The sequence below is a fragment of the Phacochoerus africanus genome, chromosome 9 (assembly GCF_016906955.1).
Source record: "Phacochoerus africanus isolate WHEZ1 chromosome 9, ROS_Pafr_v1, whole genome shotgun sequence".
In the NCBI taxonomy this organism is placed as follows: Eukaryota; Metazoa; Chordata; class Mammalia; order Artiodactyla; family Suidae; genus Phacochoerus; species Phacochoerus africanus.
In genome coordinates, this window is record NC_062552.1 from 233,252 (window position 1) to 251,421 (window position 18,170).

The following is an 18,170-nucleotide window of genomic DNA, read 5'->3' on the forward strand; positions in this document are numbered from 1 at the left end:
ACAGTGACCACAGCATCCCAGCACCAGGGCCGTGGTGGTTCCAACGCCAAGGAGGGCGGTGGGGCCAGCCAACCTGCGGAGGCCCACTCCTGGCTTCTAGTGGCCACATCGCCAAGGGGGCCCAAAGGTCCAGCTCCTGCTCCTAAAATATTCTGGTTATGTGTTTATAAGCTGGCCAGGTACAGAAAGGCTTTCCAATGATACACTCAATAAAATGGAATTAAAAAACGGGTGAACAGGGAGTGCCCGTCGTGGTGCAGTGGTTAATGAATCCGACTGGGAACCATGAGGTTGCGGGTTTGATCCCTGCCCTTGCTCAGGGGGTTAAGGATCCGGCGTTGCCGTGAGCTGTGGTGTAGGTTGCAGACGCGGCTCGGATCCCGCGTTGCTGTGGCCCTGCTGTAGGCCGGCGGTTTCAGCTCCGATTCGACCCCTAGCCTGGGAACTTCCATATGCTGCGGGAGCGGCCCAAGAAATGGCAAAAAGACCAAAAAAAAAAAAAAAAAGGGTGAACAGAAAATGAGGGGACACCAGTACACAAAAAAAGCAGGATGACTCGAATAAATAAAAACATGCAACCTGTATTTAAAGCAAAGCTAAAGTTATTAAAACGGATGTTCTGAGTATGAATACCAAACTATTTATCTTCCAGACTCCAGAGCAGTTTATAAATCCATGTGAAAACCTTTATGGCGGTACCACTAGATAAATAGCGACCGTTATCTGAAGCACATGTTAGAGAAAACATAGCTAACCCTACTACTTTAGAAACCTCATCTTGATTGAAAAGCTGGTGGAAATGCAGGGAGCTGTTCAGAAAACAGGCGGTAAAAGGCTCTTAGGCCTTGACCACCTGGCAGCACACGATCAGAGCAGGTCAGCGCCACCGTGGACGAGCTCAGAGTTATGCGCTCTTGCAGGTTCCTCTGTGGAGGGTGCAGCAGCGGGCACTCGGCGCTGCGCCCACGGCCGTGACGCTCGTGCGTGGCGATGGAATCCTTTCCAGAGCATCCTTCCACAGGATGCGGATACAGAGACTGTCCCCTCTGCTCACCCAGCACTGAGGCCAGGCGGGTCGTGGACGCAGAGGTGCTGGACCCCAGCTTGGCTGAGCATCAGAGTGCCTCCGAGGCCTCACTTCTCGCTGTGTTTTAACCTCCTTGTAGATTTGCTCCCAGGCCTGGTGTGCCTCTCAGCTTCCCATCACACGGAGCCCCCGGTTCCTTCTGTGGCTCAAGCAGCCCTTGAAATCCCTTCTTCCAGGAAGCCCCCCCCTCGAGCTCCCTTTGGGTTTGGGGTGCTTACCTACTACCTTCCGTTCTGAGCCACGGAAACTCTTACTGATGCCTGTCTCGCTGACGTGTTCCACCCCTGCTGAGTGCTTCCCTGATCAGGCCTGGCTGGCCCGCCTGGTCCCCAGGGCGTCACAGTCAGAGCAGGTGACGGAGGGGATGAGCAGGACCTGACACTGCTTTCCGACGATTAGACGTCAGGTAAACCCGACTTAAGTATCTGAGTGTCAAAACTAGACGTATGAAAAGGGACACAGCTAATGAAAACGCTGAGCTGAAGCCGCGTTAGGACAAAATGTCGAGTTACACCTCATATGAAAGACACATTCTTTATTGGCTGAAGGCTCTGAATTAGACATTTCAGATAACGAACATTCGGGACTGCAGTTTTGTAACTTGGTTCAGAGCTGTGCTACAAACGCGGTTAACATGCTTGGATGAGACAACGTTCCGCAGAGTTAACAGGCTTTAGTCAGCACATCTGCAGAGGAAACCTCCCCTTCCAGATGCTACCAAACGAACAAACCCCATAGAGACTTCTTCCAAAGGCGGACACCGCAAACGCCACGCTGGGCTCCGAAGTCCCTGGTGTTAGCACAGACACTGACACCAGTGCGGTAAAGGGGATTCCGTGGCATCCGCGGAGAGATCTCAAACTCTGACTCAGTCTTCTGATGAAGTTAGTCTGGGAAGCTGACTCCATCCTGGTCCACAGAGTCCGTGCAGCGCCCGTGAAGCTGCGCAGGAGCAAAGCTCCCGCAGGGGCTTGGAGGTGCGGGGGGAAGGTGTGGGCGCCCGGGAGGCACGCGGCGGGCTCAGAGCGAGTCACACAGAAGCCTGGCGTCTCGAGCACTGCGAACAGAAAAACCAGGCTGCAATGTTACCTCCTGGAGGTCTGGAGCACGAAGCACCTGCCCCAAAGGGAACGCTGTGCAGACCACGGGGTTTTCTTAAAACCGAATGTTCACTTGTATGAAAGGAAGCTTTAAGCACAGCTGCAAAGGTTGCGGTGACAGACATTTAAACCGAACTTTCTAAATCGCTCCTCAGTCTCCTGAGCGTCCTGGAAGCTGCTCAGGGCACGTTCCGAGCTGGCCCCCTTTCTGCTGCTTCCACCACGTGGCATCTGGCTGAGAAAAAAAATCTCTCCCTATGTTTTTAAAAGGTATTTTAAAGTCACATGGGGCCCAATGTGATAAAAATGACAAAGCCAATCTGCTTGGGCATTTTAAATAGGGCATTTGGTTGGAATAAAACACATGCCACCATCTTTCTAAGCTACCAAGTAAGGGAAAGAAGAGAGTGAGATTGCAAACCTGGGGGCGCGGGCGGGCACAGCAGGGGGGCACGCCTAGGTCTTCACAGTGGGCGGTGGGGCAGCCTGGAAGCAGGCCAGCTGCAGGTGCATGCTGCCTTTGACCCGGTTCAGCAGTTCTTCCAGCAGCCTGTGGGGAGAGCACTGACCAGCCCAGGGCTGGGATGGGGAGGGGGGGGAACAGCAGGACTTGCGAGGCCCCCACCCTGCCCTGAAGCTTCTCTCCTTGACCTGTGGATTCCAGACTCCGCGGCAGAAACAGGTCCACCAAAGAGGCCCGTCAGAGGAGCACGCCCTTGCGGATGCAGGCCTGTGTTTGTATAAACTGCTCCTGCCCTCCCCAGCCCCTCCCCTGACACGGACTGGCACCTGCGCGTCCTGCCCGTCTGCATCCCACGTGGGACCCAGCAGCCCTGCCCCCTCCAAGTGCCCCTGGTTCACCTTTGCCCTCCCCCCACCCCAGGCAACTGCTGGTCTATTTCCCGTCCCTCTTGTTCTGTGTTTTTCTGCCTTTAACGAACACTGGTGAGGTGAGCTGGAGGGTGAAGGAGGCACCAGCAGAATCAGGTCTGTTCCCACAGTCACTCCGCCTGTCTCCAGAGCCGCATCTGCAGCTACGTGGATGGTGCACAGTGACACCCACCCCTCAGGGCCTCTCACCTGGATGTCACATGGTGACACCCACACCTCCAGGCCTCCGGTTCACCTGGTTCAGATGAAGCAACCAAGGAAAGAGCCTCCCGGTAGTGGGGTCAGGGATCACATGACCCTGCCTAGCCATGACCCCGTCCTGGCCTTTGCCGCTGAGAAGCACTAGTCTTCCGAGCCACATTCCACAGAGTAGCAGCAACAGAGTCTCAATCTTCTAGCACGTTTATGTTAATGAACCACGGAGTCAGTGAGAGAAGAGGTGGGAGGCAGGGCGGGGCTGTCTCCAGGCCAGCGAGGAGCAGGCAAGGCCGCATCCTCCTCCCGGGCCCTGGCCACGTCCCCGCGGGACGGCTCTTCCTAGCAGCCCGGCCCCACGTGTGCCCTGTGCCCGAGGGTCTGCGAGAAGGGCAGAGACAGTGCAGATGATGGGCCACGGTGGGGGCCTGCTGGCGGGGGAAGAAGCCAGGCCCCCAGTTTCTGCCGCCGCAGGTGAGGGGAGACTGGCTCGGATGACACGGGCCGGGCCTAGATTTTCGTCTGGCGGGAATTTCTTGTTACGTGAGTAACAGAGTTTACGGTCAGGCCGAGACCATTAACACAGCACTAGTGAATCCCAGGTAACTTCCTAGGTACAAACGCCCTCTTAACAGTCCACGTGACACAGCAGAGCGCACACTGCCGACCTGCCTGAAGGAAAACAGCCCCGGCCCTCCTTCTCCATCGAGTACTATCTTCCTAAAACCTGAAGACAGGATTTCAAGACAGGGTTAAGGATCCGGCGTTGCCACGGCTGCGGCCCAAGTTCAATCCCTGCCCCGGGAACGCCCACCTGCTGCAGGCATGGCTCAGCAATTTTTAAGGTCATCGTATAGTTTAACTGAGTCAAAGTACACTTTCTTATGAAAGCTTAAGTGCCTGGTACAGACACAAGAAAAGAACTAATTTGTAAATGATCACAAACCCAGGTTTCCCCTCATCCTGTCACTTGGGCGACGAGCTAACACCAGGGAGGCGTAAGCTGCCAGGTGTGGCTCTTCTGCATCCCATCCCCACGTGTGAAGGGGCAGGTGCAGGTGACGAAACCCCGGGCAGCGCGTCCGCCTGGCTCTTGGGAGCAGCAAGGGGAACTTACGTTCTCTCGGCTCCACTCGAGAGCTGGGGCAGGGCTTCCAGGGCCTGCTTGAAACTGGACCTGGAACACAGACAGCGTCATGAGGCCAGCCCCAGGGAGCCGAGCACCAGGCAAAATACAGAGCAACACACGGGCCAGGGCGGCGTGTGGGCGCAGGAGGAAAAGTGAAAGTGCAAGCGAAAGTGAGGGTTTGCAGGATCAGAAAATGCAGCAAGGACACGGAACACAACTTGAAAAGCCAAGGAGAGACTGACTCTCACACAAGGATGCTGCTTCCAGCAGGTGAAAGTGAGCGCAAACAGGCTAAATTTAAAAAGGCCTTTACTTTCAAAACAAAACTGAACTATATTTTAAAACAACTGTAAAAAAGGAAGGAGACCAAGTGGCAGTAAGGATGGTCCTGTGCAAAACGACACCAACGGGGACATTCCCAGAAGTGACAGGGCAGGGCCTGGTGAAGAGCCCACCTCGTACAATAACTGAGCAGGTCTCTAAAGGGTTTAGCTGTTGTCCAATGGGGATATATCTGTACATATATAAAATCCATACTATGAAATCTGGTATCATTTCATGGAAAACAGAAAAGGCAGAAAACGCCATGTTTAGCTTTTAAAGTAGGAAGTACCAGAAGAGTTACCCGGTACCTATTTCGACCTCGGGAGGCCTTTGTCTGGTCCTGTAGAAACTTCTGCATCAGTGACCAGTGTTTCTCAAACCAGGGCCGGGGGGTCACAGCAGCACCAGAGAGACAGCGAAGGCGGGCCCCGAACCTGGCACCAGAGGCCTCGGCCTCTCCTGGTGGGGCGGCTGTGGGGACAGGCTGCAGCTGGGGGGCCCCCGAGCCCTTCCCGGGGCCGGCCCGTCCCCGGGAGCCTGTGCGCTGCAACCCTCATCACTCAGTGAAGAGAAGCGGGCGGCCGCTCCTCCCTTTTCATGTGGCGACCGGCACGACGCGGACGCAGACACCCCCGACAGGTGAGAAGGTGCCCTGGCACCAGCTCAATTCGCTGCCCCAATCCTGGCCTGGAAAGCGTCGTCTCCCTGCCACAGACCCGGCGGCCGGGCTGGAAGGGCGCAGCGCCGGCGCGGGGCAGGGCAGGGCAGGGCAGCCAGGACAAGGTCAAAGGCCAGCGAGGAACCAGGCCGATGCCTCCCGGTCAGCAGGTGGGAAGACGGGCAAGAGGCCAGCCTGGTCTGTGAGGGGAGACGGCGGCGTCTCGGGCTGGCCTGATGACAGTAACCCGACGGTGGCGGCAAGTCCCCCAAAGCTGGAGACGAGGGGGAGGCGCGGCCCGGGTGATTGTAAACACTTCCCTGTTTGCTCCTCGGCGGCTGAACAACACAAGCCACACTTCCCCGGCCCTGCTGCCCAAAGAGTAAACAATTTTCTGCAAGTTAGCGCTGTCTCAGTCACCAAATGATGTCTCAATGATAGGAAATCCTGACTTTCATTCAAAACAGCTAAAAATGATCATCGAATTTCCACTACAAAATTCTGCAGAGAAACCACAAGGCTTCCTCTTCTGCCGGTATTTACAATGCCTGAACCGTCCTCCTGAGGCTGCTGTGAACAGACTGGCTCGAGTCTGATTTTCCCCTTTAGAAAATAAGTACTTGGAGCCCTGTTCCACCCTTTATGAGACGAAGATTTATCTCCGTGAATGAGCAACATGAAATTATATGAAACCTTTGTTCCTTCATGCTATGCGACAAAGAAGCTGTCCTAGGAGTCCTTGGCTTCTGGCAGGTTAATGCTTTTTATCAACAAATGGATCAAATATAAACCATCACATCATTAAGTCAAGCCTGGTGTCGACTGTGAGCTCTGCCAGGACTGGCCAGGCTACACGACAGGTTCACGGAAAGGGCTCTCGGAGCGAGAGGGCAGGCAGCACCTTACCTGCTTTCGGGAGTCAGGTGAGCAGCCAGGATGTCCCTCAGGGCGCAGATTTCAAGCCTGGCCTGGGGGTGAGAAAGGGTCGCGTGAGCCCAGGGAACCCGCGTGGATGATCGAACAGGAAGGCGGGCGAGGGCCGCCTTGTTTCCCTGAAGACTGTCTCCCAGCCAAGACCGACGGCGGAGGAGGGGCCGGCGGCCCTGCCCCGAAAGGTCCAGACTGTGCAGGGCTGTGCAGCCACCCTCCGCCTCTGCCCTAAGCAGCACCTTCCCTCCGGCTGCCTCGGGCGGACCTTCCGCCCGGGCCGTTCCAGGCACGACGGTGGCCTTGGGGCTGAGCTCTGCAGGGGCCACGCGGTGCCTACTGCAGTCATAGCTGGCGCCTCGCCTTTGGTTCGCCCTCTTCCTTTTAAAAACAAAACTGGACAAGTTGATCCCAAATAGACAAATAACATGGAAAAGGAACAGCATGGTTAAAGCACGCAGACCTCCTGGTTTCCAAACTTACTACGAAGCTATAATAACCAAAAGAGCAGGGCACTGGCTCACAGATGGATGCGGACCAGGCCTGAGGGCCTGAAATAAACCCCGCACGTCTGACTAGCTGACTTCCAGCCTCGTGAACACACTCAGGGAGCTGAGGCCAGGTCTCCTTCTCAGACCAGAACCAACTCCCAACAGGTCCCGGCCTGGATGGAAGTGACAAAGCTATAAAACACTTAGCAGCAAACAGGAGTGACTCCTGCAGGGTTGGGCTGGGCCTGCCTTCCTAGAGACGACCAGGCAGAGCGGGCGACAAAAGGGAAGACAGGCCAACAGAATCGGAACATCAACGTCGCAAAAGTGAGACGACCCCGCAGAACGAGACATCACATCACATCACACACGTGGGGACGGCCACCCAGACACAGTCGCAAAGCTTGCGGGGATGTGGAGAAAGTGGGCTCTTAGGGTTACAGCTGCCCCGACAACAGCTGGAGAGGAGACACGGGGAGCGAGCACGGGTCCAGGTACGGACCCCGGAGAAGGGAGACGTCTGGCCACAGGAAGCCTGGGCACCAGGGTTCACAGCCCCGTCCCTCACCTCAGCCCGAAAGCGTCAACGCAAGTGTCCACCAAACGATGAAATGACAAATGAAATGTGGCCTATCCACACAACGGACTGTCACTCAGCCAGAAAAAGGCATGACACAGATGACGACACACACAAACCTTGCAAACGTTATGCGTGGGGAAGAAGCCGGTCATAAAAAGCCATTTTCTATGATTCCACTTACATGAAATTTTCAGATTAGGCAAAGCACAGAGACAGAGCAGACAGGCAGGTGCTTGCCAGGGGCTGGGGTGGGGGCTGGGAGGGAGTGGACAGTGACCACAGGCTTTCTAGAACCAATGTGGTGATGGGCTGACTGCACAACTCTGTGAACAGAGCAGGGAAGGAAAAAAAAAAACCACTGAATTGTGAACTTTTTTGCCTTGTAGACACACTGCACGGTATATGGTTCATGGCATATGAATTTTATCTGTATGAAACTTAAGAAAAAGCAAGCTAACCTAAGCTTACACTTCCTGGCAAGGCTGAGAGGTGACCTGCACACAGCTCGGGATCCTTTGAGCACCAGGGGCCTCTGATGGGGACCCCCCACCCCCACCCCGCCCGGAACACAGCGCACTCCTGGGCCTGGGAAGGAACGGCCCTCACCTCCACGAGGGCACAAAACACAAACAACCATGAAAGACATGGCCAGTTGTCCAATTAACCAGTTGAGATAAAAGGTGACTTATCTCTGAGACAAACTTTCAGTTTGGAAAGCAATTGTTTGGTTTCATTTTTCAGCACGGTGGAAGCCTGAAAAATAGTCTGTAACTAGAAAGCATACACCCAGGACAATGCATCCCTACTGCTTATATTCGAGCATAGATAAATAAATACAGACCCACAGGGAAAAGGCCAAAGAGAAGACGTAAGGTAGAACTTCCAGTGGAGTATTTCAGGGTTAAATCACTGGAAAACGAATCTTTACCAGAAACGTTATTCAAAGTGATGGTGCTTCAATTGACCTTGAATGGTGCCAATTACAAAAGCTGCGACACTCGAGTCTGTGCCCCTTCCGGCCAGGGCCTGAAGCCGGCGTGGGGCCCTCGTGCCAGTCCACTCAGAGTCACCTGCTTAGGAGGGAGTGGCACACAGGCGTCCCTAGCGATGGCGGAGAACTCTTTCAGAACGAACTGCCAGCCTGTCTCCCGGCGGCAGCAGGCACCGGGGCCGAGCCTGCAGCTGATCCCGGGCCCTCTTCCTGCGGCTGAGCGGGAGCAGCCTCTGCTGCGAGTCCAAGGCCGCCCAGGCCGGCGGAGCTGCTCTGACCGCCTCTCAGTTACTCGGCCCCCTCGCGACTCCCGGTTCTGATCTCCTGCGGCAGCACCACGGGGACCAGCAGGAAGTTCCGGTTGGGGACCCCTCACCAGCTCTCCGGGTGCACGCCTGCGCCTGCTCCCTCCCACCCGCGGCGTTTCGGCAGAAGCTTCACACGCAGGACTCGGGGGGGCCTGGCGGCAGCGCTTGGGTTTGCAGTCTCAGCTTTCCCGTCCCGCCGCCCGTGAGGGGCGTTGCCTCCGTGTGGTCTTCATGTCTCGCGGCTCCGGTGACGTGGACCTTCCTTCCCAGGCTCACGGGAACCGAACCGCATGGATGCTGGGCTTCCGCCCGTGTCCCGAGGCCCCTAGGAGCCTGTTGGTTTTTCCCAGTCGCTCTTGCTGTTCTTGGCGCTGGAGTCACTGCCGGGGCCTACACGCTCCCTGACTTCACCTTCCGTCCTCTCTCTTCTGCTGTCGCTCCGTCGGGCAGATTTAAGACACGGATGTGCCTCCCCGCTCCACTCCAGAACTTCTGTCAGGTCCTCTGCGGGTTCCTGCTGTTCTGCTGAGCTTCCCCGCTGTCCACGCATCAGGAGCACAGCCCCCTTGACACAGCTGGACGCGGCTGCTTCCCAGGCCTTGTCTGGAGGCTACCAGCTGGGTCATCTCGAGGCTGGGCTCAGTGGACTGTCTTTTCTATCGGGAATGGGCCATGTTTTCCGGCTTTGTTTTGCTTGTGGACTGCACCCTGGACATGCTGAATGTTGTGTTGAGAAGGCTCTGGATGCCGTCATGTGCCTCTGAAGAGTGCTGACTGCTTCACTTAGCAAGCAATGAACTCATCTGGACTCAAGCTGAAAACCCCTGGCACTTGGGCAGCATCTCAGTTCCGACCAAGTGGACATTCTGGGGAGACACAGAATCTGTGACCAGCGTTCTCTCTGCTCCCTTGCCTTCCTGTAGCTGTGGCTGCCCTGAGCCTATCCTTCTAAGCTGAGAGACAGCAGGCCCGGGGTGGCGGGAGGGAGGGGCGCACCTGGGCCTGCATTCGGGCTATGACAGCCGCAGAACGCGAGGAAGTCATCCAAGCGCCATCTCTTCCAGAGACACCCGCGAACGTCCACTCTCCAGAGTCTTCAGGGTTTTGTTCTTACACTTTCTTTTTTATTATTATTCAGGATGAGAGTTGTCATCTGCAGAGGCTGGCCTGATAGTAGGTCCTCCGCTCTTAACCAGGAGCACAACTTCTGGTGCTTTTAAAAAAAGCCCTCTCCCAGCGCCCTAGGTCACGGGAGCCCACAGGTGGGAGGTCCCTCTCCCACTCGCCTGCACGCCTTGGCTCCCCCCAAGTGCTTATGCACAGACCATGAACCATCTGGCTTGGGAGCTCCCTGGTGGCCTAGTGCTGAGGACGTGGCACGTTCCCGGCTGCAGCCCAGGTTCAAACCCTGGTCTGGGAACCAAGATCCCACATCAAGCTGCTGCATATTGCAGCAAAAAAAAAAAAAAAAAAGAGACTAAATCTGACTGACAGAGTTATGTTTGCATTGTAATTATGTAAGTTAAATCAATACAACATAAATAAATAGCGTATCAGTAGAAAGAGATAGTTATTTGTCATTTCTATGCACCGATGCTTCAGAAGTCCCAATGCAGTGAAGACAACTGTAAAAGAAAATCTCAGAACTTCAGGAGGAATCTGCATTCGATTTCACAAGAGTCACTAAGGTGGACAAGAACTGTGGGACTGTCACCACGGTGGGTATGGCCCACCCGAGAGACGATGTGGGTCTCCGGCCAGAAGACCCACCAACAGGCACAAACCCTGGCTGTGCCTTCCAAGACTGACGACCGGAACACAGCCCCGGGCTTTCGGCAACGGGGTCATCAGCACAGAGCGGAGGGCCGGGTACCTGCAGCGCTCCGTTTCTGCTGAAGGACGAGACGCACTGCATCAGCCGACTCAGCTCCTCAGAAACCGCCTCCACCACCCTGGACAGCACGCGAGGCACCAGGCCTTTGCAGACAGCGAACACCTGCGGGAAGGGTCGGCACAAGGAGGGAGGCGTCACGGGGCGTTCCTGGACTTGACTGCGTTAGCACAAAGCGATGCTGCAAACAAAGCCACTCACAGGTCTGCTCGGCCGTGTCGCTACAGGGTCAGAAATAGGAACGAAAGGAAGATAGGGGCTTACACCCAAGCGGCATTAACTGATTCCAGACAGAAACAACCCTCTTAGACACACTGGCAAGTGTGACTTTGAGAGGCGTCATTGGTGGGGACACACTGAAAGAGTTTCAGAGACTTCTTTTTTCCTCTTTCCCTTTTCACAGGAAGAAATACGATTTCTAAAGAGGACAACATAGAAATAAAAATATACTGGGTCACACTCTCCTTCGATCAAAGCAAATGCTACTTCAGCCTGGGGACACTCTTCCGCATGGGACAACAAAGTTCCCAGCTTCACTAACTGTTGAATTAAATATGTTTCCTTTCATTTAACATATAAACATTATTTTTAAGCTTTGAATTGTGGTATTTTCAAACTAAGAGTTACTATATTTAGACATTTAGGGAAACATATTACTATATTGATTTGTAAGTTAAACTAAATCATACTTTCTTTTTAGCTTTTCTATTTTTCAGGCTGAGTCGCCAGGATCAAACCTCTGGGTCACCCCAAACACAACCTGAGTGTTCAAGAAAATTTGGGGACCATGCAGGAACAGCAAAGAGTAACCTCTACTTTCAGTCACTGGGACATATTAAAAAGGGACTTGCAGGAGTTCCCGTCATGGCTCAGTGGTTAACGAATCCGACTAGGAACCATGAGGTTGCGGGTTCAATCCCTGGCCTTGCTCAGTGGGTGGAGGACCCGGTGTTGCCGTGAGCTGTGGTGTAGGTCGTAGACGCGGCTCGGATCCCGCGTTGCTGTGGCTCTGGCGTAGGCTGGCAGCTACAGCTCCGATTAGACCTCCAGCCTGGGAACCTCCATATGCCGCAGGAGCGGCCTAAGAAATGGCAAAAAAAGACCAAAAAAAAGGGGGGGGGCTGCAAAGCCTCATACTTAAACAGCGCCATGGTTATCGGCGACGGCCCTTCAGCAGAGCTGCGTCTGTCGGAACCATCGTCTCCCTCCCAGGCCACATGCTGCAGCTCCTCTGACAGCGCCTGCCCGTCTCCTGCAGAGATGTCTTTACTGATGGATGATTTAACGTCACGCTCTAACTTTAGTGGAAGCCAGCCTCACAAAAATCACCCTTCTGTGTCTTTGATAAAATCGCAGTTGAAAATACGTCACATCATAAAAGTGTATGTGAGACAGTCCTGCTTGAATTAAATCATCTGGAAACTTTATTTTCTGGAGAAATGCACGTGCTGCGCCTCCCGAAGAATGAAGAGCATACACCCTCCTCCTCCTGCTCCAGCTGCTTCAGAGCCAGACCAGGAAGCGGGAGCTCTCCCCCTCCTCCTCTGTGCTCTGTCTTGGCTTCCTTGCCGTGTCTTTCCAGCTCACCCTGGGAACCAGCCGTGGGGATGGGAGGCTGGCAGAAACCAATAGTCCTGATGCACCCGCCCCACTGTGGACCCTCGGAAGGCTCTCGGGCAGTGGCCACTGGAACAGAATCTTCCACCAACAACTTCTTTGCAGGGCCCAGGTCATCTGGTGCACAGCAGCCCACGGGTGGAGCCGACCCAGAGGCCCACGACTGTGGAACTGCCAAGGCAGTCACAGGGGCCACCAGGGACGCTAACGCAAAGCTGGATGACCGTGCTGCACGAGAGGGCAGGCGGGGTGTGACCGGCAGGCAGTGCCGACGTCCACGGGCACCGAACGAAAGGGTGCCAGCACTGCTTCCTCACACCTGCCGCCCCCTGCCCGTCTAACACGCCGTGCGGCCGCGTGAGCATGACTCGGTGCTTAGTGCTGCTTCAAAAGTGGGCGACGGACTTTCGCAGTCAGAGAAAAGCGTCCTTCCAATCTCCCTTCTCTTTACCTTTCAAATGTTAATATGTTTAGTTTTAATTACGAGGAAAAGCATACCCGACTTGAGACAGAGACTCATGGTTCAAATGCACACGAGCGTGCACAGAGAGCAGAGTCCCGTCTCATTTACACACCCGGGTACATTCTGACGGGCAAAGGGCCACCAAACACCCGACAACCCCGCCTCGCCTTCTGTTCTCCAGTCACCCACCTCTCGGGAGCAGCGGGCGACGACGGCTTACCTCCGCGTGCACGGCAATGATGCTCACCAGCGCTTCTTTTAGGTAGTTTCTGACACCTGCAAGCGGACGGGGGCGAGAAAGGCATTTAGTGGGGACCCTCTGCTGCTGCCTTCGCCTGAGAGCTTCCAGGAGAGACGCGGGCGTTCCTTCCAAGAACCAACCCAAAGGCCGTGTTGGCGCAGGTAGAAAACGGTTAAATTAGGAGTTTTCTTTCCCTGTTTTCCACTCCTGCCACGGCTGATCAGTCTGCTCAAAGCACAATTTAAAACTGCCCTCCGTTTCTTCACACACACAGGCACACACACAAACCAGAGGTCCGGGGAGGGTACTGACCAAAGCTTACAAAACGTCTACTATAGCGTCTTACTTCCAAAGGGAAAAGTCAAATTATAGCGCAAACTTCTGAAAAAAACCACCTGCTTCTGCCAAGCAAGTTAGAGATGACAAGCCCATGACTTCAGGAGGGCAGGTCCCAAGGCGCCCCCCGGGGTGGACACACACAACGGCAGGGCGCCGGCCTGAGGGCCGGTGGCGTGGGCCCCGAGCCCGGCACATCCCTGGGAGCCGTGACTTTGGCTCCCTCCACTTCAAGGGGTGTGGAGGGCACCTCCTGGCAATTGCAGCGAGGCTGTCCTGCCACGGGGCCCCCAGAGCTGTAAGAAGGGAAAATTCCGCCGGGGCTTCTCCCAGCGTGTCATCCGCAGGCCGGCCGCCGCACTGGGTAGGGACGTGCACTGTCTTTCTTCCAAGGAGCCCAGCTTACAAATATTTCTTTGGGATACAAAGGCTCAGGTGCTGTTAATTCTATTTTGCTGAGGGAGTAAATGAGAAAACCGATGGCTACAAGGCCAGAGTCTCATCTGGGAGGAAGGGGAGAGTCATTCTCAGCGAAGGTGAAGTTCGCGACCTGTGCTGACAGCCAGGAAGGCTGCTCCCCAGGGCCTGGGGGTGGCTGGGGGGCATGGCCTCTGCACTCAGCTCTCCTTTTTAAACGGCACCCGTGCGGACGGCTGCTGTTCTCGGGCGCACAGGACACATGCAGCTGCTGGAAAGAGGCCCGTGCTGGGCGCACGAGGCTCTAAGGACCCAGCAGAGGGGCTCCGACGGCCTCTGTCTCCATGGAACTCAGGGAGCAGCGCCAGGAAGCTGGGTCCAGCAACATGGCTGGACCTGGGAGGCCAGCTGTGAACTCAAGTCCCTCAAGGGGACTGTGCAGAGTGACGCCGGGGGAGGGTGGTGAAGGTCAGGGCGCCGGGCCGAGGCCTGAGGCTGGACAGCTCGCGGACACGCAGCACCCAAGATCCATCCCTGTGGCCTCGCTGCCTCCCTCCAAGGAGAGCCAGGCCGGTGTCACTGGCCTGAGCCTCATGGGGCCACACCCGCACTTCCGGGTGTCTGACACCTGATGCGGGTTTTCCTCGTTTTTGGCTTTAACACGTCGCCCCTAATCTGTGGCAGGACGGAGGCTCCTTCAGACCCGCAGCCCGAGAAGCCTGCCACAGCGGAGCTTCTCCTCGCGGCACGGATGGCGAATGAGCTGGCGGCAGGAACGCCAGGACACACGGCCCCGGGAAGGCCTGGGATGAGCTGCTGGCACGTCCTGTCATCAGGTCGAGGCCTCGGGGGGCAGGCAGGAGGCAGCCAAGGATGCCACTGCAGTCAAGTGTCCGGGACGGGCGCAGAACTTGGTTTCGGTGACTATTTGCAAAGGCTCCGTGACTGTGACAAAGGGACCACTCTCAGTTAATCTCAGTGACATGTTCTCTCTCCACCAGGACCAACACCGAGGACGACTTTCAAGTTCATGGAGGTGACAGAAAGGACACTCGATGTGAGGTCAGAGGACCCGGGATCTAAGTTCTGGCTCATGGACACACAAGAGGGGCAGCCAGAAGACAAATCAGTCCACCTGTTAGACCCCACCTACTGCGCACAGTGTCAGGACGACAACCCCTGCTCTGTCGGCCAAGCTTTTCACAGGAACGCTGTGTGTCTACCCCCTTCCTCTCCTCACACCCGCAGGTGCCTCTCGGTGCTGGGCGCTGCTGGGGGTGCTGACAAAAGGGGGTCCTGCCCTAAAGGAGCCCCTTGGGGTCAGGATTCCGGTCCACGTATTTCAGGGGCCATTTCTTAAGTAAAGACATAAATAAAAAGGTCAAAGCCATGGCGACTTGAAAGAAAGACACCAACTTCTCCTGAAACACACAGTGCAGAAGTCCGGGCCACACATCTAATTGCACCTGCCACCCCGCTACCCCTGCAGGTGTGCTCTCCCGAGCAGTCCCAGTGACCTGCGAAAGGCCAGTATGCATGTGAGGCCAGGTGCAGGGACCGCCCACAGGCGAGGGCTCTGGGAGCCGGAAGGGAGCGGAAGTCCAGTGGGACTCTCTGGTCACACCTGGCACTGGTTTGGGGAAGAATGGTGGATGTCACAGGCTGTGATGGCAGGACGCCCCGGTGCCCAGGTCACATCTACACCACAGCCTAAGTGAACGAGCGGGGCAGGCAAGAGCCACAGGCAGAAGCAGAGGCACACTGCAGATCCTCAGCTACTGGTATCCAGTCTTCCTAAGTGAGCTCCCGTGCGGCCCTGACTGCAGCCTGCCAGCCTATGAACCAGAGACAGTGCTCATTAAACCAGCACCCCCGGGAGGACAGCAGGTGGCCAGTGAGTGGGGCCTCTCCCTGTGTGTCCAGGGGCTGCACTCAGGCCCCCTCCCGTCCTGGTGGCCGGAGCCCCACCTCCCTGCCAGGCTGTCAGCTCCACAAGCACAGGGCTCAGCCCCAGGTACCTCCTCTCTGCAGCCTCGGACCCGCCACACGGCTGGACTGGAGCAGATACTCAGAATACGTATGAATAAGAAGTAGGAAGGCAGAGGCCATGTAAGTTGCGCTCAATTCTAAGCCCCTAGGACTGAGCCCTCTTAGACAGACTGAAAAGGGAAGGCCTGCGTGACGCGGCCACGTGAGAAGCTGCGCATGCGCAGGTTCCACAGGATCCGCTCCAGAGCCTGCAGACACTCCGCCAAAGCGCTGCTCGCTTCGCACAGGACGTAAGAAAACCAAGACGGTCCTTTTTTCAGGATTCGCTTGAAAACTACAACTGGAATAAAGAAAGTATATGGCAGAACAGAACCCCGCCGAGGTGAAACAGACCCTCGTCCAAATACGATTTTTTCCAGCTCACCCTTAAGCGAAGGGCTGGCTCTGAGTAACCGATCACGAAACTGGAAGGCTCACCACGCCGGCCGCGGGGCGGCCGCTCGCTCGTTAGGAATGTGTGGGCCGTACGCGGGCCGGCCCTGCTTTCGGCTCCGGCTCCGACGGCGGCCAGACGACTTTCTGGGACCGGGGGAGGGGCCGGCCGTGGAAGCACCTGCACAGCGGAGGAAGGCAAGGGGACAGAGGCCACTTCACGGTGACGCAGAAGCGAGTGCTGTTCACAGAGGCTGCTCGGCTGAGCCCCCACGACTTTCCACGGTGTCCCCACAGGAACGGGAGCAGCTCTCAGGCCCTTACAACAATATCGTCCCCTCGACTCCGAATATGAAATCAGAATGTGTCATGAGGAATTCCCGTCGTGGCGCAGTGGTTAACGAATCCCACTAGGAACCATGAGGTTGCGGGTTCGGTCCCTGCCCTTGCTCAGTGGGTTAATGATCCGGCGTTGCCGTGAGCTGTGGTGCAGGTCGTAGAAGCGGCTCGGACCCTGCGTTGCTGTGGCTCTGGCATAGGCTGGTGGCTACAGCTCCAATTAGACCCCTAGCCTGGGAACCTCCATATGCCGCGGGAGCGGCCCAAGAAATGGCAAAAAAAAAAAAGACCAAAAAAAAAGAATGTGTCATGAAATTTGACCAAAAAAGTGTCCCCACCCACACAGCGTCAGCCCCGACTGTCACTGAGCAGTTGGCCCAGTGGCCTCGGGGGAAATTCCCCACCGAGAGGGCGGCGAGCCCGGCTCTTCTGGGCAGGAGCCCGGGGCCCTCGCAGGGTGGGCTTCTCGTAAGGGGCCCCGACGAACAGCTTCGCCAACAACCAAGGCCTCGTTTTTCAGACATCAACGTGGAAAAGAAGCCTCTTTTCTTGCCGCGTTTGTCGGCGGTTTCCTGATTTGATCAGGCAGGGAACAACTGAAGGTCTTTGCCGAGTGCCTGCTGCTCCTGCGCCCAGACGCCACACCATGTGCCGGGGGCAGGCAGTGGCCGTGAGAACCAGCCCCCTCCCAGAGCTTCCACACCGGTGCAGACACACCCGGGGTGAGGAAAACACGGGCAGCTGGCACGGGGGGCTGGGGGGGGGGGGCGCCCATCACCTGCCACAGCCCCCAAGTCAGCGAGGGCCTGGACGTGAATCCCAGCTGGAAATCCACTGTTCACCGACCCGTCAGGCTTTCCTGGAAGTAAGGGGAAAGGCCTATTCAACTGAGAAGTATTACACAGGCAGACCTGAGTCTTCCTGTAATTAAGACTTTGGACAAGTGGCTAGGCAGCCCCTCTAGAGAATGTCCACATTAAAGAAGAGAACAGAGAACACTTTGAATTGGTCGAGGCTTTATTCTTAATTTACTTAGAAAAGAATTTTTTTTTTGTCTTTTTTGCTATTTCTTGGGCCACTCCTGCGGCATATGGAAGTTCCCAGGCTAGGGGTCTAATCAGAGCTGTGGCCACCAGCCTACGCCAGAGCCACAGCAACGCAGGATCCGAGCCGCGTCTGCAACCTACACCATAGCTCACGGCAACGCTGGATCATTAACCCACTGAGCAAGGGCAGGGACCGAACCCGCAACCTCATGGTTCCTAGTCGGATTCGCTAACCACCGCGCCACGACGGGAACTCCCAACTTAGAAAAGAATTAAATGCTCACTGAAGAGAATTACAACAGAAGCCTAAGTTTTCCTAATAACAAAAGAAAATCCAGTAAGCTTCCCCTTTATCCTCCTCCCTAGTCTGGTGTGTTTTCTTCCAGATCTTTTCCTATGAATAGAAATATGCTCCTAAAAACTGTGATGACACCACACATTCTTTTCTTGAAACCTGTCTGCTCCCCTCCAGAGTGCATCCCCAACACTTGCGATGCTGATCTAGAAGCACTTAGAATTTGCAATGGCTGCCTAGTATTCTGGAATGGATGTATCATAACCGGTCCTCCTACTTATTCTAATTTACTCATTTTATTATTCATTTCCTTCTATTTATTTGGAACTTATTCTCCTGCTGCTCGACAGCTATGCTGCCTTTCAGTACATGCTGCCTCAATGCGCACTTCTATGTTCACGGAGTAACTCACTCAAGGTATCT

The 18,170-nt window shown here is 55.7% G+C and overlaps 1 protein-coding gene across 7 annotated transcripts in view; it reads right to left on the reverse strand.

Annotated features, from left to right (window-relative positions):
- Positions 1 to 1,607: 1,607 nt before the first annotated feature.
- Positions 1,608 to 18,170, reverse strand: part of EXOC2 (exocyst complex component 2) — a 147,955-nt gene continuing 131,392 nt past the window's right edge. For 4 of the 7 annotated variants that reach the window (XM_047795183.1, XM_047795178.1, XM_047795179.1 and 1 more), the window contains 6 exons: positions 12,873 to 12,928; positions 10,555 to 10,677; positions 6,291 to 6,352; positions 4,391 to 4,450; positions 2,609 to 2,737; positions 1,608 to 2,144 (listed from right to left, as the gene is read on the reverse strand). In XM_047795183.1, coding sequence (XP_047651139.1) covers positions 2,644 to 2,737; positions 4,391 to 4,450; positions 6,291 to 6,352; positions 10,555 to 10,677; positions 12,873 to 12,928 — 395 coding nt within the window. In that variant the 3' untranslated portion in view covers positions 1,608 to 2,144; positions 2,609 to 2,643. The other 3 variants (XR_007136923.1, XM_047795180.1, XM_047795181.1) reach the window with 3 other exon arrangements.